The sequence below is a fragment of the Salmo salar genome, chromosome ssa17 (genome assembly GCF_905237065.1).
Source record: "Salmo salar chromosome ssa17, Ssal_v3.1, whole genome shotgun sequence".
Lineage (NCBI taxonomy): Eukaryota > Metazoa > Chordata > Actinopteri > Salmoniformes > Salmonidae > Salmo > Salmo salar.
The window spans coordinates 22,418,667-22,441,531 of NC_059458.1; the positions used below are offsets into that span (position 1 = coordinate 22,418,667).

Here is a 22,865-nt window from a genome sequence, read left to right on the forward strand (position 1 = left end):
TTGTACTTGGTTTTTTTGTCAGCATCAGGGGTGCATTCTAAGTAGACTATAAGCGGGCCTTTGTCAAAAAAAAAAAGTATTTTCTAATAAATTTAATTTAATACACCACGCTCCCAGTGAGTTTTTTTTCTTGCAGGACGCATTCATGCCTAATTAGTTTGAAGGATGCATGTGACTTGGACATTGTGCTGGAGTTCGAGAACGCAGCAGAACGCATGTGAAGTTATACAGTGGAAATCCACGATATAGCAGGTAAGTTTACTTAAATAGTTAACATCGAAGTGATTTCAGAAACTTGGAAAGTAGTCGACATAAACGGCGCAGACTTCAGATAATGTTTTCTAGGTAGGTAGAACATGACGCACAGACTTGTCAATGTCAATTCCCGCTCGTTTGAATCTAGTAAGTGAATTGTGTTTAGACAACTGTCATGGTTAGAAAACAAACAAGATTACAGAACTGGAGTATACAGTAGTAGTAGCTACACTTGTGCTAGCTAGACACTTCCAACGAGCTGCCTTGAGATATGAGGCAGAATGAGTTTGAGTATTTAACCACGTGGTGGCGGTGTAACTCAATAAATGCGAGATGATGACGTTTAGTACTGATTCATTGATTGATCGCTTATGTTGATCTGTGAAACCGTGGATTTACTTTTCTATCCACAATATGATACGTAGTCAGCTCTCATGCATTTTGCTGTGTGTTGGAGTAGAATAGACAGTCACAGAGCAGCTTTATTAAGTAGTGATATATTTGGTAGGAGAGGTGTCACAATGGTAATGGACGTCTCACTGCAGCCTGGCTTTATTTGGACACGTCACAAGACCCATGACACTATTTTCCCCCCCATTGAGATGAATGGTGTTCTTGTTCTTGACACTAACTCACTTTGTTTCATTATTATCCCTGTTTGTTGTCTGTGTTCTGGTGCCTGTGTGTCTGTTGCTGGTGGCAAACTTAATTAGCTGATCTCGGGATCAGTATATTTAATAAAATGCTTTATAGCTCTGATCCACTACAGTCACTGGCAGGCGGAGTGGAGGAGGGGTTGAAAGACATTTAAGATGACATGGATCAAACTCTCCTGCTGGTGTAGCCAGCAGCCACATTACACAGTCCGAGAGAACGCAAGTGTGTGTGTGGTCCCTGAAGCAGCCTTGCATGTCACAAGGGCTACTTCCCAGCTCAGTAGCCTGTAGGTGCAGGCTATAAATGAAGTGCACAATTACTGTACGCTGCAGTGCTTCACATTTGATGTGTGAAGTGTAACTGCTAGCGATTAAGACTGTTGGGCCAGAAACCGAAAGGTTGCTGGTTCGAATCCCCCTAGCTGACTAGGTGAGCATATCTGCCGATGTGCCATTGAGCAAGGCACTTAACCCTAATTGCTCCTGTAAGTCGCTCTGGATAAGAGCATCTGCTAAATAAAACAGAAATAACTAGGTCAGTGTTGCTGTTGTTTAAATGTGATGTTCTGGCCTGCAGCAGCCATCTTGAAGCAGAGAGGATACCAAGCTTTGTTTACACACAGATCAACCTCAGCTTTTACTACACTGGTTTTTATCCTCAGTTGATGATATACACTAGCTATACAGGACACTTAGTGGTGTTCTTGTACCGTTTACACACAACCTGTGAATTCTGTCTGAATATGAGATGTTAGGCTTATCAAAGTCACTGAGGGAATGGATCTGTGTCTCTATTACTTTCTGGAAGGTCCCTACTGACCCTGTGATGAACCTGCGGGCGTGAACATCTGGCAGACGATAAAGTGTAGGACAATGATGCATAGTGAACTAGGTGAGAGTGACCATATAAAACTCATGGTTAATACATGAGGGGTGCAGCCTCATACCTTCAGCATCACACACAGCTGCTTAGCGAAACAACGAGGGATTACATGAATGATTATCGATTAAGTAATGGTCCCTTTTTCATGTACAGTATTAGAGATGAATCTCCATATTATCTTCTAAAGTTCCCATTGGCACCTCATAATGACTTGATTCTTAACTGTAAGAACTGTGTTCAGAAGAATTCTAATCTCCTTGATTTGTGACTGGTTGCAAATGAATGTTTTCCCACTTTGTCGCAGGGCTGCAGAGAGGGATTCTGTGCATCACAATCAATGACTTATGGCTTCTAATTAGCATAGAGAGTGAAAATGGCCTAAAGTCATTGTATTATTTGTCCTTACTGCACGATGTTGAACTAGTTTACAGTAGCAGTGTAATCAGAGGGGCTCCATCTTCTAAAAGAGACATTTATGAATTCAGGTTGTAACGCTTTCTGACTATGTGTTTGGGCAGAGCAAGGATGAAAGTGTTTTCTTAATCCAGCGCGTGAGACATTTAAAAAAAGAAAATGTATATATTTTTACTCCTTTTTTCTCTCCACAATTTCATGGTATCCAGTTGTCCCATCGCTGCAACTCCCGTACGGACTCGGGAGAGGCGAAGGTCAAGAGCCGTGCGTCCTCTGACCCAGCTAAGCCGCACTGCTTCTTGACACAATGCCCGCTTAACCCAGAAGCCAGCCGCATCAATGTGTCGGAGGAAACACCGTACACCTGGCGACCGTGTCAGCGTGCATGCGCCCGGCCCGTCACAGGAGTCGCTAGAGTGCGATGGGACAAGGACGTCTCTGCCTGCCAAACCCTCTCCTAACCTGGACGATGCTGGGCCAACTGTGCACCGCCTCATGGGTCTCCCAGTCACAGCCAGCTGTGACAGCCTGGGATCGAACCTGGGTCTGTAGTGATGCCTCAAGCACTGCGATGCAGTGCCTTAAACCGCTGCGCCACTCGGGAGGCCCCCGCAAATTGATTTTAACAAACAATTGGTCCCCCAAAAAATGCGTCCCTCTGTTGAATTTCAAAATCCCGATGTGGCCCTCGAGCCAAAAAGTTTGCCCACCCTTGGCCTTTAGTGTCCCATTCAATCGAGGCCAGTATACAGGTTTGTGAGATACTTCAAATGTTTGGGAAACTCCAGTTAGATTACCAGAGTAAGCTGTGGAGAGTTGTTGGACGGGGGGTATCGGGTGTGGGGTTGGAGGGGTTGTATCAGCTGTTGTCACACCACTCCTCAGCTGTCTGGCCTGGGGTCAAGTTTGGCCCAGACTGGAGACAGACAGACCTAATGTATAGGAAGCTGCTGCTGTTGGGGGGGGGGGGGGGAAGAGATCCACTTAAAGGGATAGTTCACCCACATTTCCAAACAATAGATCATCTCAAAGTAAATTTTTTAAGCTAAGCAAAAATGTTAATATCTGGGGTATTGACTTACACTGGCGTTTGCTAAAAAAATCGAAACAGTTTGGAGACAGTGGCCAGGTACACAATCAAAACATGGATTGATGTCTTACCTTGTCCATGGAATAGTTTTGGGAGAACTATCCCTTTTAAAGGATTAGTTCACACCAAAAATCAAAGCTTGTCAGAAGTTTCCATACCTCAAAAGGGCTCTAAAAATTCAGCTGAATTTATATTCCAGGCAGATGGAGATACATTGTGCAGACAAGGCACTTTCTAACTTCCTATCATGGGGAAATAACCTCAGTCCATCATAGACCATACATTTATATTACAACTCTCAACATTTTCCATAATGAAATAAGTGCCTGGTGTACAGTAGCTGCCATTCCCTCTGCCTGAGTCTGTCTGTCTCTAGAGTGTTGGCTCTGTTGTGTGATAAGGAAGTGTTTCCCCAGACAGACCGAGAGAGTCGCACAGAGAGCCTGCTTGTGAAAGATGGGCATCAGGGAACCATTGACTACCCAGGGATGTTGTACTGGGTGATTGGCTCTGTAAATCCCAGTTTGTTTCTATGTGATAAGAGGGGGGTGGAGAATACCCAGTGTATGTCTGGCTGCAGATCATGCTATCAGATGTTGTAGGCCAAGACAATAGAGTTGACCGAGGAAAGAGAGAGTCCTGATGTTGACAAGTCTCTGAATCTGGAACTAATGCGTCCTTTATTGTCACCGCCTTGGTTTGGTGCTGCTGTGGAGGAAGTGGACAATGGCATTGTTCACAGTGTGCTCACATCGTAAACTGTGTGTGTGTGTGTGTGTGTGTGTGTGTGTGTGTGTGTGTGCGCGTGCGTGCGTGGTCCCTGAGCATGCACAGATTACACTTGGCTGGCTGTTGGTATAATTAGCGCAGCGGAAGGAGATTGGTGGTCTTAAACAGCAGCCAGCGCTGTGCTCCCTCCATCCCCCGTCCCGGGTCCCACCCCTCTCTTCCTCTCTGCTACCAACCGGACGTACCACCACCACACCACCACTAAGATGTGTTCCCCAGTCACACACACAGTCACAGACAGACTGGCTGAGGAGTGGAGGAATCAGAGGCACTGGTTGGCACAGTGCGGCTTGGTTTGACTCATTTAGACTTGATTTGGAGAGACTGGAATACACACACACACTGAGCGTAGCTTAGTGCGACCTGGCTCAACTTGGGGACTCCGGAACACTCACCCACGAAGCTGCATACACACACACACTCTCTCCGTCACACACTCTGTCATGTCTCTGGCGGAGTTTGTGCGTCAGGGACAGCTGCAGGAGGCTTCATCACATCTGTTGTCCAGACTGGGTCAGGTCCTACACAGCCTATCTGTCATTGTCCTGGCCCACGGAGCTACAGACAACCTCAACTATAGCTACAGACGATAGAGCACCTACTGGGACCGCCGGGACACAGGTTAGGAGTCTGTGCGTGTGCATCGGACCCTGGGTGTGCCTCTGGGGTTTGCGGTGTGTGTGTGTGTGTGTGTGTGTGTGTGTGTGTGTGTGTGTGTGTGTGTGTGTGTGTGTGTGTGTGTGTGTGTGTGTGTGTGTGTGTGTGTGTGTGAAACACTGTTGTCGGCCTGTGTTTACAGAAAGCTACCGTCAGTTTGAAATGGCTGCTACAGGAATCTCCCTGCAGCTACTTGGGTGGTTTAATGAAGTGCAGTACTTGCCCTCGAGAGTTCATTGCCTCACTTGACCCTGATATCTAGCTAATGAAGATGGCGCCAACGGAGATGGTAGCATCGCGACTTCCTCTTAAAAAAACTTTGCAGTATTTTGTTTTAAGTATTTATTTTTTTACATTATTAGGAAATGTTTTGTGTCATTACATACAGCCGGGAAGAACTATTGGATATTAGAGCGACGGTAACTCACCAGAACTACCAGCATTACGACCAGGAATACGGCTTCCCTGGAGCAGATCCTTTGTTCACTCTCCCCAGAGCAATTTAACTTATTCCGGAGGCCGACCCAAAACATCGCAGGCGGAGGAGAGGCATTCGCGTCGGCCTGCTGGTTCGACTTAGGAGACGTCTCGCGCACACCACCCACCGCTTCCGAGTATATTACTCACTAATGTTCAGTCTTTGGATAACAAAGTTGACGAGCTTAGAGCAAGGATTTTTTTTCAGAGAGACATCGGGGCCTGTAACATACTTTGTTTCACAGAAACAAATACTGATACTCTGTCGGAGTCAGTAAAGTCAGCAGGATTCTCAGTACATCGCGCAGACAGGAATAAATATCTCTCCGGCAAGCAGAAGGGCGAGGGGGGAGTGTTTCATGACTCATGGTGTAATTCTAGGAACATACAGGAACTCAAGTCATTTTGTTCACCCGACCTAGAATACCTCACAATTAAATGCCGACCATTTTATCTCCCAAGAGAATTCTCCTCCGTCATCGCCACGGCCGTTTAAATCGCACCTCAAGCCTAAACCTCGACGGCCCTCAAAGAACTTCACTGGACTTTATGGAAACCACATAGCCAGTTTATTCTAGCTGAGGATTTTAACAACGCAAATCTGAGGACTAGGCTGCCAAAATTCTACCAACATATTGACTGTCTTACTCGCGTTACTAAGACTCTCGACCATTGCTATTCAAATTTCTGGGATGCTTACAAGGCCCTACCCCACCCTCCTTTCGGCAAATCTGACACCGATTCCATCTTGCTCTTCCCATCCTATAGGCAGAAACTTAAACAGGAAGTGCCTGTGCTTCGTACTATTCAACGCTGGTCTGACCAATCGGAATCCACGCTTCAAGATTGTTTTGATCACGTGGACTGGGATATGTTCCAGAAAGTGTGCGAAAAATAATCTAGACGCATACACGGATACAGTGACTGAGTTCATAAGGAAGTGTATAGGAGATGTAGTACCCACTGTGGCTATTAAAACCTACCCTAACCAGAAACCGTGGATAGATGGTAGCATTCGCGTGAAACTGAAAGCGCGAACCACCACATTTAACAATAGCAAGGCAACTGGTAATATGGCAGAATATAAACAATGTAGTTATTCACTCCGCAGGGCAATCAAAGAAGCTAAACATCAGAATAGAGAAAGTAGAGTCGCAATTCAATGGCTCAGACACAAGACATATGTGGCAGGGACTACAGACAATCACGGACTACAAAAGGAAATCCAGCCACGTTGCCGAGACGCACGTCTTGCTTCCGGACAAGCTAAACACTTTCTTTGCACGCTTTGAGGATAACACAGTGCCACCGACACGGCCCGCTATCAAGTACTGTGGGCTCTCCTTCTCCGTGGACGACGTGAGTAAAACGTTTAAATGTGTTAACCCTCGCAAGGCTGCCGGTCCAGACGGCATCCCTAGCTGCATCCTCAGAGCATCCTCAGACCAGCTGGCTGGTGTGTTTACAGGCATATTCAATCTCTCCCTATCCCAGTCTGCTGTCCCCAAGATGGCAGAGGTAACTGAACGTAATGACTATCACCCCATAGCACTCACCTCTGTCATCATGAAGTGCTTTGAGAGACTAGTTAAGGATCATATCACCTCTATCTTACCTGCCACCCTAGACCCACTTCAATTTGCTTACCGCCACAATAGATCCACAGACGATGCAATTGCCATCACTCTGCACACTACCCTATCCTATCTGGACAAGAGGAATATCTATGTAAGAATGCTGTTCATTAACTGTAACTCAGCATTCAACACCATAGTACCCTCCAAGCTCATCATTAAGCTTGAGGCCCTGGGTCTGAACCCTGCCCTGTGCAACTGTGTCCTGGACTTCCTGACGGGCCGGCCCCAGGTGGTGAAGTTAGGAAATATCACCTCCCCTCCGCTGATCCTTAACACAGGGGCCCCACAAGGGTGCTTGCTCAGCCCCCTCCTGTACTCCCTGTTCACCCATGAATGCATGGCCAAGCACGCCTCCAACTCAATCATGAAGTTTGCAGAAGACACAACAGCAGTAGGCTTGATTACCAACAACGACAAGACAGCCTATAGGGAGGAGGTGAGGACACTCGGAGTGTGGTGTCAGGAAAACAACCTCTCACTCAACATCAACAAAACAAAGGAGATGATCGTGGACTTCAGGAAACAGCAAAGGGAGCACCCCCCCTATCCACATCGACGGGACCTCTTTCTATTCTGGTTAGAGCCAGTTTGCTCTGTTCTGTGAAGGGAGTAGTACACAGCGTTGTACGAGATCTCCAGTTTCTTGACAATTTCTCACATGGAATAGCCTTCATTTTTCAGAACAAGAATAGACTGACATATTTCAGAAGAAAGTGCTTTGTTTCTGGCTAGTTTGAGCCTGTAATCAAACCCACAAATGCTGATGCTCCAGATACTCAACTAGTCTAAAGAAGGCCAGTTTATTGCTTCTTTAACCTCTAGAGGATACAATCCCGCTAAAGGGATTGGTTGGACAACAACCAGTGAGATAGCACGGCGCGAAATTCAAAACAAAATTATCTCAAAATTAAAATTCAAGTATTATACGGCATTTTAAAGATACTCTACTCGTTAATCCAATCACATTGTCCGATTTCAAAAAGGCTTTACGGTGAAAGCAAAACATTAGATTATTTTAGCATAGCACCTTAGCAAAAAAAAAAGCAATTTTCCAAGCACGGATAGCCATCACAAAACCAGATATACAGCTAAAATTAAGCACTAACCTTTGACAATCTTCATCAGATGACACTCCTAGGACATCATGTTAGACAATACATGCATTTTTTGTTCAATCAGGTTTATATTTATATCCAAAAACCCTATTTTTACATTGGCGTGTGACGTTCAGAAAATATTTTCTCCCCATAACTTCCGGTGAATAGGCACATTTAATTTACAGAAGAACTCATAAACGTTGACAAAATGTATAAGAATTCTTTAAAGAATTAGAGATAATCTACTCCTTTATGCAACCACTTTGTCAGATTTCAAAATAACTTTACGGAAAAAGCACATTGTTCAATATTCTGAGTACAGAACTTAGCCTTCAATGCTAAGCTATACAGTTAGCCTACAACCACGACGTCGACAAATCTCTAAAAATATGTTCGAAATATTTACTTACCTTTGCTGATCTTCGGCGAATGCACTCGGATGGGCACCCACTTCCACAAGAAATGTTCATTTGTTCTGCAAAGTCCATAATTTATGTCCAAATACGTCCGTTTTGTTGACCCATCCAGAAAACTTTACAATGCCATGTGGCGTGGACGCAAATCCATAGACGAAATGTTCAAAGTTCCATTACCGTTTGTAGAAACACGTCAAACGATGTTTACAATCAATCCTTTAGGGTATTTTTTTACGTAAAATTGCGATTAATTTTACAACCGGGCAATAGGTATTCATCCCAGAAGAAAAATAAAAAACCACAAAGTCACGTGCACGCGTGTCATAAGACACCTGTCCTCAGACTGGCCAGTGTATTGACTGAGCCACAATTTTCTGCCCGGTAACAGATGACGAATGAAACCAGTTCCTAAAGATTGTTGACAGCCAATGGAAGAGTTAGGAGGTGCAATGTAAATCCTATGTCACTGTAGTTTTTCAAGGGATTCAAAAGAAAAACTACATTTCTAATTTCTCCCACTTCCTGATTCAACATTTCTCAGGTTTTTTGCCTGCCATATGAGTTCTGTTATACTCACAGACACCATTCAAACAGTTTTAGAAACTTCAGAGTGTTTGCTATCCAAATCTACTAATAATATGCATATTCTGTTTTCTGGGCCAGAGTAGTAACCTGTTTAAATTGGGTACGTTTTTCATCCGGCCGTGAAAATACTGCCCCCTAGCCACAACAGGTTTTAATCAGAACAACATTTTTCAGCTGTGCTAACATAATTGCAAAATTGTTTTCTAATGATCAATTAGCCTTTTAAAAGTATGAACTTGGATTAGCTAACACAACGTGCCATTGGAACACAGGAGTGATGGTTGCTGATAATGGGCCTATGTAGATATTCCATAAAACAGCCATTTCCAGCTACAATTGTAATTTACAACATTAACAATGTCTACACTGTATTTCTGATCAATTTGATGTTATTTTAATGGACAAAAAAAGTAGCTTTTCTTTCAAAAAAATCTGCCGTTTCCAGCTACAATAGTCATTTATAATATTAACAATGTCTGAATGGTAGTTTATATACAGTTTTTCTATGCTATTCTACTGTATCCACTCTGTATCCGTTCCACTCTGACATCGCTCGTCCATATGTACATAGTCTTAATTCATTCCTACTTAGATTTGTGTGTATTGGGTATATGTTGTGTAATTTGTTAGATATTACTGCACTGTCGGAACTAGAAGCACAAGCATTTCACTACACCCGCAATAACATCTGCTAATCACGTGCATGTGGCCAATAAAATATTATTTGATTTAATGGATAACCTCTCTGGAACCACCCTGTGAAGAGCTGAAACCGTTGTAGAGGTCAACATGCTGAGAGTATTTCCTATAGTGTTGTAGTTACAACTACTGGCCTCCATTCACAAGTTTTGTACACTAGATAGTCTCTGTTGTGTGTGTGATTGGCTCAGGATGGCAGTTAGCAATTTCTGCTGCTGGTCTAAGAAGAGAAGAGACAGAGCTGCAGGAGCACTCAGGTCAGTGATTCTGCTGCTGGTCTGAGACAGAGCTGCAGGAGCACTCAGGTCAGTGATTCTGCTGCTGGTCTGAGACAGAGCTGCAGGAGCATTCAGGTCAGTGGTTCTGCTGCTGGTCTGAGACAGAGCTGTAGGAGCATTCAGGTCAGTGACCCGAGGTTAGTGGTTCTGCTGCTGGTCTGAGACAGAGCTGCAGGAGCATTCAGGTCAGTGGTTCTGCTGCTGGTCTGAGACAGAGCTGCAGGAGCATTCAGGTCAGTGGTTCTGCTGCTGGTCTGAGACAGAGCTGCAGGAGCATTCAGGTCAGTGGTTCTGCTGCTGGTCTGAGACAGAGCTGCAGGAGCATTCAGGTCAGTGGCCAGAGGTCAGTGGTTCTGTGAGTGGCAGTGGAATATTCCTTTATGTTTGTTTCAGGTTAGTAATGTTCAAGTGTTAACGTCACGTTGGAAGACTGATTCGTTGTGTTTGTGTTCTATGATTCAAGTGGCTCTGTTGGTTGGGACAGGGGTTCTTGTAAAAGCACTAGTCTATGTTGGTTTCCTGTAGGTGCTGGTACTGTGTTTTGTTTCAGCCTCCCTGTCAGAATACTCTTTATTGTGAGTAACTGAGTAAGAGAGATGGATACAATGTGACTGGAACCTGACAGGAGTCTTGTTGTGTGGTTAGGGTGGAGAGGTCTGTTTCTGTTGCACTGTAGCTGAGTAAGGCAGTCAGGTAAGTCCAGCTCAATGGCAGAAGTGAAACCGTGTGTGTGTGTGTGTGTGTGTGTGTGTGTGTGTGTGTGTGTGTGTGTGTGTGGAGGCGTAGCTCTCAAAGGTAAAAAAAACTCAGAGAGAGGACACACAAGGCGAAGTGGAGAGAAAGACCGACAAAGCGTTCAGAGCGACTCATTTTTACTGCAGCTGTTTGGAAGGTGGGAGAGAGAGAATGAGGGAGAGAGAGAATGAGGGAGAGAGAGAATGAGGGAGGGACATCATAATAGAGAGGTGTGAAGAGAGGATGACAGAGCTGCACTGGTTCATATCGTTGTGACAGGTGGTGATGAGGACGGGAGAGAGTGATGAGAATATGAAGGAAAAAGAGGAGAAGATGGGAGAGAGGGATGAGATGGAGGTGCGTTTGCAGTCCAGCGGACACGGAGGAGGATGTGTCCACATCTCTCTGGAGGAAGTGAAGAGCTTCTACCGGTTCTCACAGAGCTGTCAGCGGCTGCAAAGTGAGTGTGTGTGTGTGTGTGTGTGTGTGTGTGTGTGTGTGTGTGTGTGTGTGTGGTGTGTGTGTGTCATGCGTAGCTAGCTCTTACTCTCACTGCTTTGAGACAGTGGTGACAGTGTGTTTGAGTGAGCCTCTGTGTGTTCACTGTGCACCTCTGTGTACTGTACTGTGTGTGCATTACCCAGGGTTGTATGTTTAGTGTTAAAGGGTCTGTTCAGCCACCCACCAGAGTGTAATAACATACAGTACATAACCTTGTAATGCTTGGTGGAGTTTCTCATCATGGCACTAATAAGCACTGACTTAAACATCAGCCTATTGGTCAACTCTGAAGTGATGCGTTACTGGATGAGGCTGATGTGTGTTCTATGTGCCAGGAAGCAGGAACTACATGTTGTGTTTGAGACATTCGTCTCCTCTTCACTGTAATCCGTTTTATTGCACAAGGCAAGCTGTCAGGAAATGGATCCCTATTGTGTTCAGTGGTAATTGTTAAATGGTTATATCCTTATTTGCTCAGGGTGTTGCTGAATATGCGTAGGAAGGATCATGGGAGTCAGTGTTAATCCAAGCCCCAGCTGAGTTATACTATTATAAAGTGCATATTTGCCTGAATATTTTGACGTAAAACATTCACCCTGCCTTAGACTACAAAGTCTGTTGTATTTTTTCAGCTTAAGACTTAATTTTAGCCTCATTGACGTGCACCTCAGGGACTTGGATTGCTGTGTCATGCTGTCAGGGAATGGAAGCTATTTAAAGGTATAGTTCAGCCCAAAGCCAAGAGTTTTCAGATGTTCTTCTACCTCTGAAGCCGTCTGAAGTTGAGCTTCAGAGTTTGTTTTCCACACGCCGTCTACTGGGTAGAACTCGCTAAAGAGAGAATTCTGCAGGCACCCGTCCTAAACAAACAGGAAAGATTGGCACCGTGTTATTGGATGGCATTAGACAGTGCCAATATTTCCACTTCATTTCACAGTCTTTGTATGCCACTCACATTTCTGCATTCATTTCCCATTGACATCAGTCAGTGGTGGTCGGTGCCGTTTTTTATGAGCATGGCCTTATTTCTATTACAGCATATTGGATGACTGTCATTCATATTCCATTCACCCAGTTCAGTGTAACATTGTTAGGTTTAGGCTACTACATGATACTCTAATTGTCCCTATACCCATCATGAGGTTGCTACAACACAGGTCAAGATGATAATTTTTTGTAATCAAGGTGAGAGACAGTGACACATTCATAACCGCCTTGCACACTCTTGTCTGCATCTAGCTGATCTAGGGCATAGCATTAGTCCAACAGTTGCAAACAAGAGTTTCTATTGGACAAATTCGGGTATGTTTATCCCCGTTTCATTCCGTTTGCTTCCGTTTTGAGAAACGTTTTTCAACAGAATCGGCGGAATGAATGAATACACCCCTAATCACACGCAAACACAGTTCACTTTCATAGCAGCCACATACAAACATCATTATTACTTTGCTTGTTGTAATTCCTTCTCGCATCTACGTGCTGCCCTCCTCTCACCTTTTCCCTTCGCTTGTGGACTTTAGTGCACAACACATCAGCTGTCTGTGACCAGGCCAAAAAAACTTTCCAAGCCAAAACTTCTTATCATAACCACTACGCACAGCCTTCATAGTTGTCACCATATTATCTAACGTCATAGTCAACATAGCTAATAGAACTAACACATTAGTAAACCCGCTACAATCATGCAGTACAGTGTACAGTCAGCAAGTACTTTCAGCTACACCAGCAGGCTCTGGTGGCAATAAATTCATTAAACCAAAGGCTTACCTTGACTTGGAAGAGTTACAGTGTTGGATAGCCATAGCCAACTAGCTAACATAGAAGCCTTCTCTGTTTGAACCGGGTGTTTGAATAGGCTAATCTAGCTAGCTAGCTAAGTAAGTGAAAGCTAGCTAGCTCTCTCTCTCTCCCTCTCTCTCTTGCTTCTTCTTCATTTTTGAAGAAATATAATTGTTCAAAACTGTTCAACTATTGTCTTTCTCTCTCTTTATGTCAACTACTCACCATATTTTATGAACTGCAGTGCTAGCTAGCTGTAGCTTAGTACTGAAAGCATATGTTCATTCTCTGATCCTTTGATTGGGTGGACAAAATGTCAGTTCATGCTGCAAGAGCTCTGACAGGTTGGAAGATGTCCTCCGGAAGTCGTCATAATTACTGTGTAAGTCTATGGAAGGGGGTGAGAACCATGAGCCTCCTAGATTATGTATTGAAGTCAATATATCCAGCGGAGGACGAAAGCTAGCTGTCCTCCAGCTACACCATGGTGCTAACCTACAGAGAGCTGTTGAGGCTACTGTAGACCTTCTTGTCAAAGCAGTGTGTTTTAATCAATTATTTGGTGACACACATTTGGATATATTTAGTAGTTTTATTTAAAAATTATAGGTTTTTTAATGTTTCACTTTTTATTTTTATGAAATTCACTGAGGAGGAGGGTCTTCCCCTTTCTCCTCTGAGGAGCCTCGACTGACATCCATGCATGGTTTACTTAAAAGTCAGAGTTTCAAGTGTGGATCTAAAGGTAGGATTCAGCCCTAACAACACGCTATGGGCCGGTTTCCCAGACAGATTAAGGCTAGGCCTGGATTAGAACTCATTCTCAATGGAATCTTCAGGACCCGTATTTATCTGTGTCCAGAAAACTGTCCCGATACATTTTCCACCACTTTTGTTCTGTTACACCTCAATCCCATGACCATGATTCCTAGTCATTTATATTTCAGTTTCCTTTTCATCCCATAGAACACCCTCTCTATCTGTCAGTGTAGATTTCGGTTTCCTCGTCCCAGCAGTGACCCTTGCCTGACCTCTGAACCTCACTGTGACCCCTCTGTAGCGCTCTGCAGCGTCAGCATCTCTAAATACTGAACAGCCCAGGCCCAGGCCCAGACACTGACACATAGGCTAACCCCTTCCTGTCCTATCCTTTATCCAACTCATGATACTCGAGTCCAGTGTAGACTGTTGTGTGCGTCCTTTGGTATTGTGCTTGTGAAAGACTGGATATGTTTTTGACTCAGCAACAGTAATGTGATGATGCTTTCTCTGTCAGACTTGGGTAAGATTTCAGTGTTTGTCTTGCTAAGAAGTGGCATGGATAATGGTGTTTTTTTTTGGTCTGTGCCTGATTGGATGCTATCGATGTTTCTTTATGATTGAGCAGGGCGTGTGCAATAGGTGTTACATTAGGTTGACTGAATTGTCTGTGAAACGTTCAGATGAATCATTGTCCACCACGAAGGCTTGTCTGATTGTTTTGGCTGTGCTCTTCTCTACCTCTATCCTGTTCTCTTTCTGTTTGTTGTTCCCTCCCTTGTTTTTCCCTTCCATCTTGTCCGCCATCTGTTCTTCCATCCCTCCTTTCCCAGGTGGTCTGTCTTTCAATGTAGTCGTATACTAATCCCCACAGCTGGTAATCCCAGGTGTGTCAGGCTATTGATAGTGTTTTATACATGATAAATGTTGAAGTATGATTATTTCATCATTATCCCAAATATGTGTTACGACGCCCATGTTCCGAGTAAGATAGCTTGATAAGAACACACACACACACACACACAAGCCTGCCTGCCCTGGCAGCACCACCCAGGCTGCTGGTGAGGCGGACGTGACTGGGAGTGGGCAGGAACAAGGAAATTGGCCTTAATGACCGTCTGGCATTCTGAACTGATGCACATAGTGACAGAGAAGGATATAGGGATATAGAGAGGTTGAGAAACAGAGACGGAGACAGGGAGCCACTCCCTTTGGTAAACAAATACACATACAGAGTCAGAGAAATATGAAAGATTGGTTGTTGTTCTCTTGTACTATAAATGATCTCAAAAGCAACATTTAGTTGTTAGGTGTTTTCCTGTCTGATGGTTTGACAGCTAAACTAGAGGCGAGTCTAATCCTTTATTGACTCAGTGGACGGTCTATTGTCTTATGAGTCCTACATGTCCCAGTGTTCCCGCTCTAGAAATCCCCCAGAGATCATGTCAGCATCAGGTGGCTGTTCTCTTACACCTACACAGATCCCACAGGCCTCAAGTCACACCTCAATGTTTATTTTCCTGGTAAGTTTATGGGGGGAGGGAACAAATGGTGTTTGAATAAAGAGACGGGGAAAGCCCGGCTTAAACAGTCAGTCAGAGCAGTTAGTCTGGGTCCAGTCTCCACCATGCCCCCCAGACCCACTGTTTCATCTCAGGCCACTAAAAGGACCAGTACATGTTTATCAACAACAACAATTACTTCCTTCAACTGAACAGGCCTGCCAACGGTCAGCACTAATCTCATGTTATCAGTCACGTTATTAATGAAAAGTTGATATTAACCGCCTAGATCACGTGTCAGACTCATTCCGCAGAAGGCCGAGTGACTGCAGGTTTTCACTCCTCCCTTGTACTTAATTGATTGTGTAGTAAGGAACTCCCCTCACCTGGTTGTCTAGGTCTTAGTTGAAAGGTAAAAACCTAAAACCTGCAGAAACCTGGTCCTCCATGGAATGAGTTTGACACCTGTGGCCTAAGTACTAAGCTCAGTTGTCAACAAGTTCCATCCAGAATAAAGCTAGTATGTTTGACCCTTGGATTACTTCAGACAGGTCGATTTCCCTCACCCACAGCACCAGCTTCTGTCTCACACATAATGTACACACAAACACACACTTCAGTTGTTTCAGAGACCGTGGGGACCCCACCCATAACACTAACATCAAGTCATGTTGATAATACCTGGCTCCAGCTGCTGTCAGTCTGTATTTAGTTCCATCAGTCAACAACAACACAATCAATCCTCTATTATTCAAATGAACGCAAACGATTCAGAAGGAAACTGCATCACACAGGTACAAGTGTTGCACAAACCGAGAGCATCGTACCAGTAGATTGGTCTACATTGTAAACATTGACAGAAGCATCTAGTCCAGGGGTGTCAATGTTTAGTATTTACAACATAGCAGGCCAGGCATGGGTCACTACTAAGTTGCCTAACAATCTGTTTCTTGGAAATGAAATGCTGACAGGTCTGTTGTGCACCATGCCCTGTCAATAAGACGCCCCATGTGTCCCAAAGCAATCCAGCAGCCACAGGAAACTGTCCGTTTATAAACTACCACTTCCTTTCCTAGAGTCAGCGTTCAGTGTCACACAGATCACACACTGGCCCTGTCTACTTCCCATCTTCTGCCCTGGATTTCATATCAGTTATCAGGTCAGTATAGATATATGAGATGAGACGCACCCCTACAGTGGGACCATGTGACAGGAAGAGCTGACAGGCTGAATCTCCATATGGTTCCTGGGACTGTCCCGGCAGTCTATTTTCATCACTACGCCGGCAGAGAGACAATGTAAAAGGATTTGGATCAGACACACTTGGGGTGCTTCCCAAGTGGCACCCTATTCCCTTTATAGTGCACTACATTTGACCCCCAATATAGGGACTAGGGAGCAATTTGGGATGCAAGCTTGTTTACTCCGGAGTCTGTCCCTGTTGACTGACATCAGATGTGTTTAACTCATTACTGTGGGGCCTGGATTGATGTCTTTCAAAAGTAATTGAAGTGATGCATATTGTACACGTATTTATGCCTAGCAATAACTCAGATAGCCTTACCTATGTTATTGGCATGTTTATTATAATGTTATTATAATGTTGTGTAACAGGTGGTAGATAAGTATTGGGGAAGGGACGGGGAAAAGATTGAAAGGGAGGGATGAAGTGGCCCTGGGGCAGAGAGACAGACGGTAACAGGTAAAATGATCCTTTTATATTATCCCATGAAACCACAGTCATTAGTCTGCTGTAGTCTGGGAGCCAGAACCAGCCTGACAAGAGAGGCTAGGTTGCTGGTAATACTCTGTCTCTAGATATATTGGACTGTGGGAGTCTATAGGACACATAAAACCAATTCATTTTATCGTTCTAACCCCATCGTCCCTCATCTCTAATCTCTCAGTCAATTCAGTTTTTACATTAAATGAAAAACCTAATGCCAACAACATCCTGTACAACATCCTGTATGTAGAGGGGTCTCCTAGTCTGTTCTGTATTCTATGTGGAAACATGTAGCACTGTCCGATACATGACTTCATCACTAGGTGGCCATCTCATAAAGGACCACAATGACAATATAAATACAACTAAAGAGGAAGTACATGACTCTGTCCTCTCCACCATGGCCAGATAGATGGTTGTCTCCTATGTCTGGGTGGATGTCTGGGTGGATGGATGTCTGGGTGGATGGATGTCTGGGTGGATGGATGTCTGGGTGGATGGATGTCTGGGTGGATGGATGTCTGGATGGATGTCTGGGTGGATGGATGTCTGGGTGGATGGATGTCTGGGTGGATGGATGTCTGGGTGGATGGATGTCTGGGTGGATGGATGTCTGGATGGATGTCTGGGTGGATGTCTGGGTGGGTGGATGTCTGGGTGGATGTCTGGGTGGATGTCTGGATGGATGTCTGGGTGGATGTCTGGATGGCTGTAGCGTGAGTGGGGGGATCTGTGTAGTGAGTTAAGGGGATTTCCCACACAGTTCTGTCTGTGTAACACGTCTCAGCTAGAGTCTCGTATAACTTCCTGAGGAGATTAGCCCACTGCTTCACTATCTCACTAGCTGTGATCCATGAGTCATGCACCAAGTCTGGACTTTTATGTCAAGGAGAGGCTCAGCAGATAGGACCACCGGTAATTAACACTGACCGTAAACATTCTGCATTTCACATTTTCTAACGGTTTGCCTCATTGACAGTAAAAGTATCAAAACTCTGTAGATCTATGGCTAAGTACACACACACACCACACACCACACACACACACACACCACACAGACACACACACTTCACAAGGGGGGTCAGGAGACAACAGCTGCGTGAGACTAGAGGTCAATGTCAGGGGTCCAGATCACCTGGTGTCTGTCTAGAACAGAGCTGGTAAAAGGGAAGACTGGGAGGGAAATCTACAAGCTCCTCCCTTCTTTTTCCCTCTCGCCCCTCCTCTTCACACCCCCCTCGTCACCCCCTTCTCTCCCTCCCTCCAATGTGCCCTCTGTTTCAGCAAGGTTTTGCTGTCCTCCCATTTTCACTACAACACATGTTTTCCTCTCTGTAGTGTCCAGGGTAACAGACAGATGGTGTGTGAGGGAGGGAGAGGGAAAGTGTGTAACTGTAAAGATTGGTGTGTTTTTCCTCTGAATACAAACCTATTGGTTTATTCAGTCCCAGCAGTAATGGCTCTCTTCTGTTTGCCTGCTCTCTGTGTGGCACACTGGGTCCCTTGCCCTCCTCCTGCTGTGTGTGTGCGTGTGTGTGTGTGTGTGTGTGTGTGTGTGTGTGTGTGTGTGTGTGTGTGTGTGTGTGTGTGTGTGTGTGTGTGTGTGAATGCTAATATGCACTAAGTGTACAAAACATTAGGAACACCTTCCTAATATTGAGTTGCCCCCCCCTTTTGCCCTCAGAACAGCCTCAATTCGTTGGGGCATGGACTCTACAAGGTGTCAAAAGCGTTCCACAGGGATGCTGGGCCATGTTGACTTCAATGCTTCCCACAGTTGTCAAGTTGGCTGGATGTCCTTTGGGTGGTGAACCGTTGTTGATACACACTGGAAACAGTTGAGCGTGAAAAACCCAGCAGCATTTCAGTTCTTAACCCACTCAAACCGGTGCACCTGGCACCTACTACCATACCCCGTTCAAAGGCACTTCAGTCTTTTGTCTGGCCCATCCACCCTCTGAATGGCACATCTACACAACCCATGTCTCGATTGTCTCCAGGTTTAAAAATCCTTCTTTAACCTGTCTCATCTCCTTCATCTACACTGATTTGAAGTGGATTTAACATGTGGCGTCAATAAGGGATCATAGCTTTCACCTGGTCAGTCTATGTCATGGAAAGTGTTTTGTACTCTGTGTCGGTACCATTGACTTGCGTTGGATTTGTGACACAAATGCAAAAAAGTTAGCATTTGAAACAGTGACCATGTAAACAAAAGCAAAGCATGGGTTGCTGTCATACCTGGTCCATAGACTGCTTATACAGTAAGAAAACCAATATGTAATTTGGGTGAACCATCCCTTTAACAATGAATGTGGGGATTCTTTAAATAGCAGGAACAGCACCGCCTAGTGGTCAGAACCAGGTAATATCAGGATGTAGGATGGGAAATAAACCTAACAAATACAATTACTAATTTCTCTGAACAAGGAAAACCCCCCACTAAGTTCACTGAGAAGACATTACATAGGATGAAGAAACAGAACTCCATACTACTTATCAGACACAGAACTGATACTAAATACTCGTTGTTGAGGTGGGATTGGTGTGGGGGGTCCGTGGATGGCTTTTGACCCCTTTGGATTCCTAAGGGTTTTAGGGTTTGGGATTAAGGTTAAGTTAGGGGTTAGGGAATTGTTTGGTCCCCACAAGGATAGTAAAACAAACGTGTGTGTGTGTGTGTGTGTGTGTGTGTGTGTGTGTGTGTGTGTGTGTGTGTGTGTGTGTGTGTGTGTGTGTGTGTGTGTGTGTGTGACAGATCTAGGATCAGCTTAACACAAAACTGACCCTAGATCAGTGGGGGCAACATCCCTCTCCATATCTCTGGCTGCTTAAAAGGCCAGTAAATGTCATAGGTGGTATTGAGCTGGAGGCGGTCCCATACAGGCAGCTGCTCTGTGACATCATCACTCAGGCCCTGGCTCCTGATTGGCTGAGGGGTATCAGAAAGAGAGGGGTACTCCAGAGGGCTGTGTGAGGGACGATGGCTTTGGTACCAACCACATTCTGTCTGTCACTCGTCTTTATCTCCCCTTGATCTGATCCCAGACCAGCTTACACACCGATTATAGATGTGTGAGGTGCACATGTATAGGCTTATCTGAGGGAATTACATCTGGTTGCTCTCTCTTTCTCCCTCCCTCCCTCCCTCCCTCCCTCCCTCCCTCCCTCCCTCCCTCCCTCCCTCCGTCTCTCGCTCTCTCTCTCTCTCTCTCTCTCTCTCTCTCTCTCTCTCTCTCTCTCTCCGTCCCTCTGTGTCTGTCTATTTCTCTCTCTCTGAGTCGTTTGTTTACGCTCTTTCAGTACCTGGGAGAGAGGGATCAGTGGGAGGTGTAATCTGAAACAACACAGTCTGGCTGAGTGTGTGTGTGTGTATATGGAGACAGAGGGGGAGGGATGGGAGTGTGGTGAGTGTGTGTGTGTATATGGAGACAGAGGGGGAGGGATGGGAGTGTGGTGAGTGTGTGTGTGTGCCGCCCAGCGACGGAGTGTTCAGTGTACGGCTGAAGTCTCAGCACTCAGGCTGTGGAGGAATGGACGGCTGTTGCTCACACGACCGCTTATTCTGAGAGTGTGTGTGTTTGGGAGTGTGTGTGTGTGTGTGTGTGTGTTCTCCCGGAGGGGGGGACAGGATGGCCCTCAACCGAGTGTCCCTGCTCTGCCATGACATCACCAGGATGTGGCTGCAACTCAACTTGATAACAGGTAAGGTGTGTGTGTGTGTGTGTGTGGCAGGGAGGCGGCGTTTGTGACTGAACGGTATTGTCAGAGATGAGGAAGTTCTACTTCAGTTTAATGCACTTTTTTTTTACACTTAGTTTTAGCTTTGTTGTCATTCAGTGTGGAACATCTAAATCTGTCCCTCCCTCTTGCAAAAATACTCTATTTGCATAAATGGAAATAGTGTACCAGCAGTTAATTGGTATCTGGTTACTAACAATCTTCAACTCCCAATTACTGTTTGTTGCCCTGTGCCAAGCAATCAGGACTAGATTCTAGTAAATGTTAAACAAGAGAATTTGAATGAAAACACCCTCCCCATATATTTTACAAAGTGGCTGTTTTAATTTGCATGCCTGTGCACACCCAGGCCGTTGCACAGTGAGAGTCTCTTGTCTCCGTTTCTCCACTGCCAGATGGACAGGCTTTGGCATAAAGTGGGTTTAAACTCACCCGAACCCCTCAACACCGAACCTTCGCAGTTGGCACCTCAGGTGTCACCCTCACTGCCACGTCACGCGGGAGAGCCACCCTCACTACGGAAGAGTCTTCGCTCTCTACCAATCTGCCAATCTGGATGGCTTGGTCATAACATGGGCAGCACCAGCAGGAATCTGTGCCACGTTGTCATGCCAACACTTTCACTTCATTGACTGTCCATTCATTTGAGGAAACTGTAGCAGTTTGTTTTGTTGTTGCATTTTTCTTTGGTTTGAATTGATTCCAAAAGTATTTCAAATCCTTTGCGGGAGCTTAAGGAAGTGTTGTTTCTCAGTATATTCTGCCTGGCTCATGTCATGAGTCGCACACTCCACTCTTCTGGGAAGGCTTTTCACTAGATGTTGGAACATTGATGCGGGGACTTGCATTAGTAAGGTCGGGCAGGGATGTTGGGCGATTAGGCCTGGTTGACAGTAGGTGTTCTAATTTATTCGATGGGGTTGAGGTCAGGGCTCTGTGCAGGCCAGTCAAGTTCTTCCACACCGATCTCAACAAACCATTTCTGTATGGACCTCATTTTGTGCACGAGGGCATTGTCATGCTGAAACAGGAAAGGGCCTTCCCCAAACTTTTGCCACCAAGTTGGAACAACAGAATCGTCTAGAATGTCATTGTAGGCTGTCGCGTTAAGATTTCCCTTCACTAGAGCTAAGCGGCCTAGCCCGAGCCATAAAAACAGCCCCAGACTGTTATTCATCCTCCACCAAACTGTACAGTTGGCACTATGCATTGGGTCAGGTAGCGTTCTCCTGGCATCCGCCAAACCCAGATTTGTCCGTTGGACTGCCAGTTGGTGAAGCGTGATTCATCACTTCAGAGAACGCGTTTCCACTGCTCCAGAGTCCAAAGGCGGCGAGCTTTATACCACTCCAGCTGACGCTTGGCATTGCGCATGGTGATCTTAGGCATGTGTGTGGCTGCTCGGCCATGGAAACCCATTTCAGGAAGCTCCAGACGAACCGTTCCAGTGCTGACGTTGCCTCCAGAGACAGTTTGGAACTCTGTAGTGAGTGTTGTAACCGCGGACAGACGATTATTACACACTTCAGCACTCGGCCGTCCCGTTCTGTGAACTTGTGTGGCCTACCACTTCACAATAACAGCACTTACAGTTGACCGGGGCAGCTCTAGCAGAACTGACTTGTTGGAAAGGTGGCATCCTATGACGGTGCCAAGGTTGAAAGTCACTGAGCTCTTCAGTAAGGCCATATTACTGCCAATGTTTGTCTATGAAAATTGCATGGTTGCGTTCCAAATTTTATACACCAGTCAGCAATGGGTGTGGCTGAAATAGCCGAATCCACTCATTTGAAGGGGTGTCCACATACTGCTGTGTGTATATAGTGTAGCTTACAGTGCAGCAGACTAGCCACCATGTTGGCACCTGACGCTCCATGACAAAAAGGATTTGTAAAAGACTGAACAGTAGCCACATATTGCAGCTCATCATGTAGAAATATAACAGATGTAATCCTATCCAGAGATTTATGGGCTGGGCAGAGGGTTCCCACACACACACTGAGCATGCATGGCAACAGGGTAACGGTGGCCGTTTGACCCAGTTGTTATTGTCGTGTGTGTTGTTATCCCCATGGCAGATGGGGACCTGGTAAACCCAGACTGTAATACCATAATAGAACTGGGTTCCCCCCCACATACACAATGATACACACACACACACACACACACACACACACACACACACACAC

The 22,865-nt window shown here is 45.3% G+C and overlaps 1 protein-coding gene across 12 annotated transcripts in view; it reads left to right on the forward strand.

The window, feature by feature from the left end:
- Positions 1–175: 175 nt before the first annotated feature.
- LOC106575511 (guanine nucleotide exchange factor DBS) overlaps positions 176–22,865 on the forward strand; it is a 66,408-nt gene continuing 43,718 nt past the window's right edge. For 2 of the 12 annotated variants that reach the window (XM_045699021.1, XM_045699020.1), the window contains exon 1: positions 10,746–11,128. In XM_045699021.1, the coding sequence (XP_045554977.1) occupies positions 10,954–11,128 (175 nt within the window). In that variant the 5' untranslated portion in view covers positions 10,746–10,953. Of the gene's footprint in view, positions 253–4,276; positions 4,709–10,734; positions 11,129–20,372; positions 20,641–22,865 lie in introns of those variants that run through there. The other 10 variants (XM_045699018.1, XM_045699025.1, XM_045699024.1 and 7 more) reach the window with 10 other exon arrangements.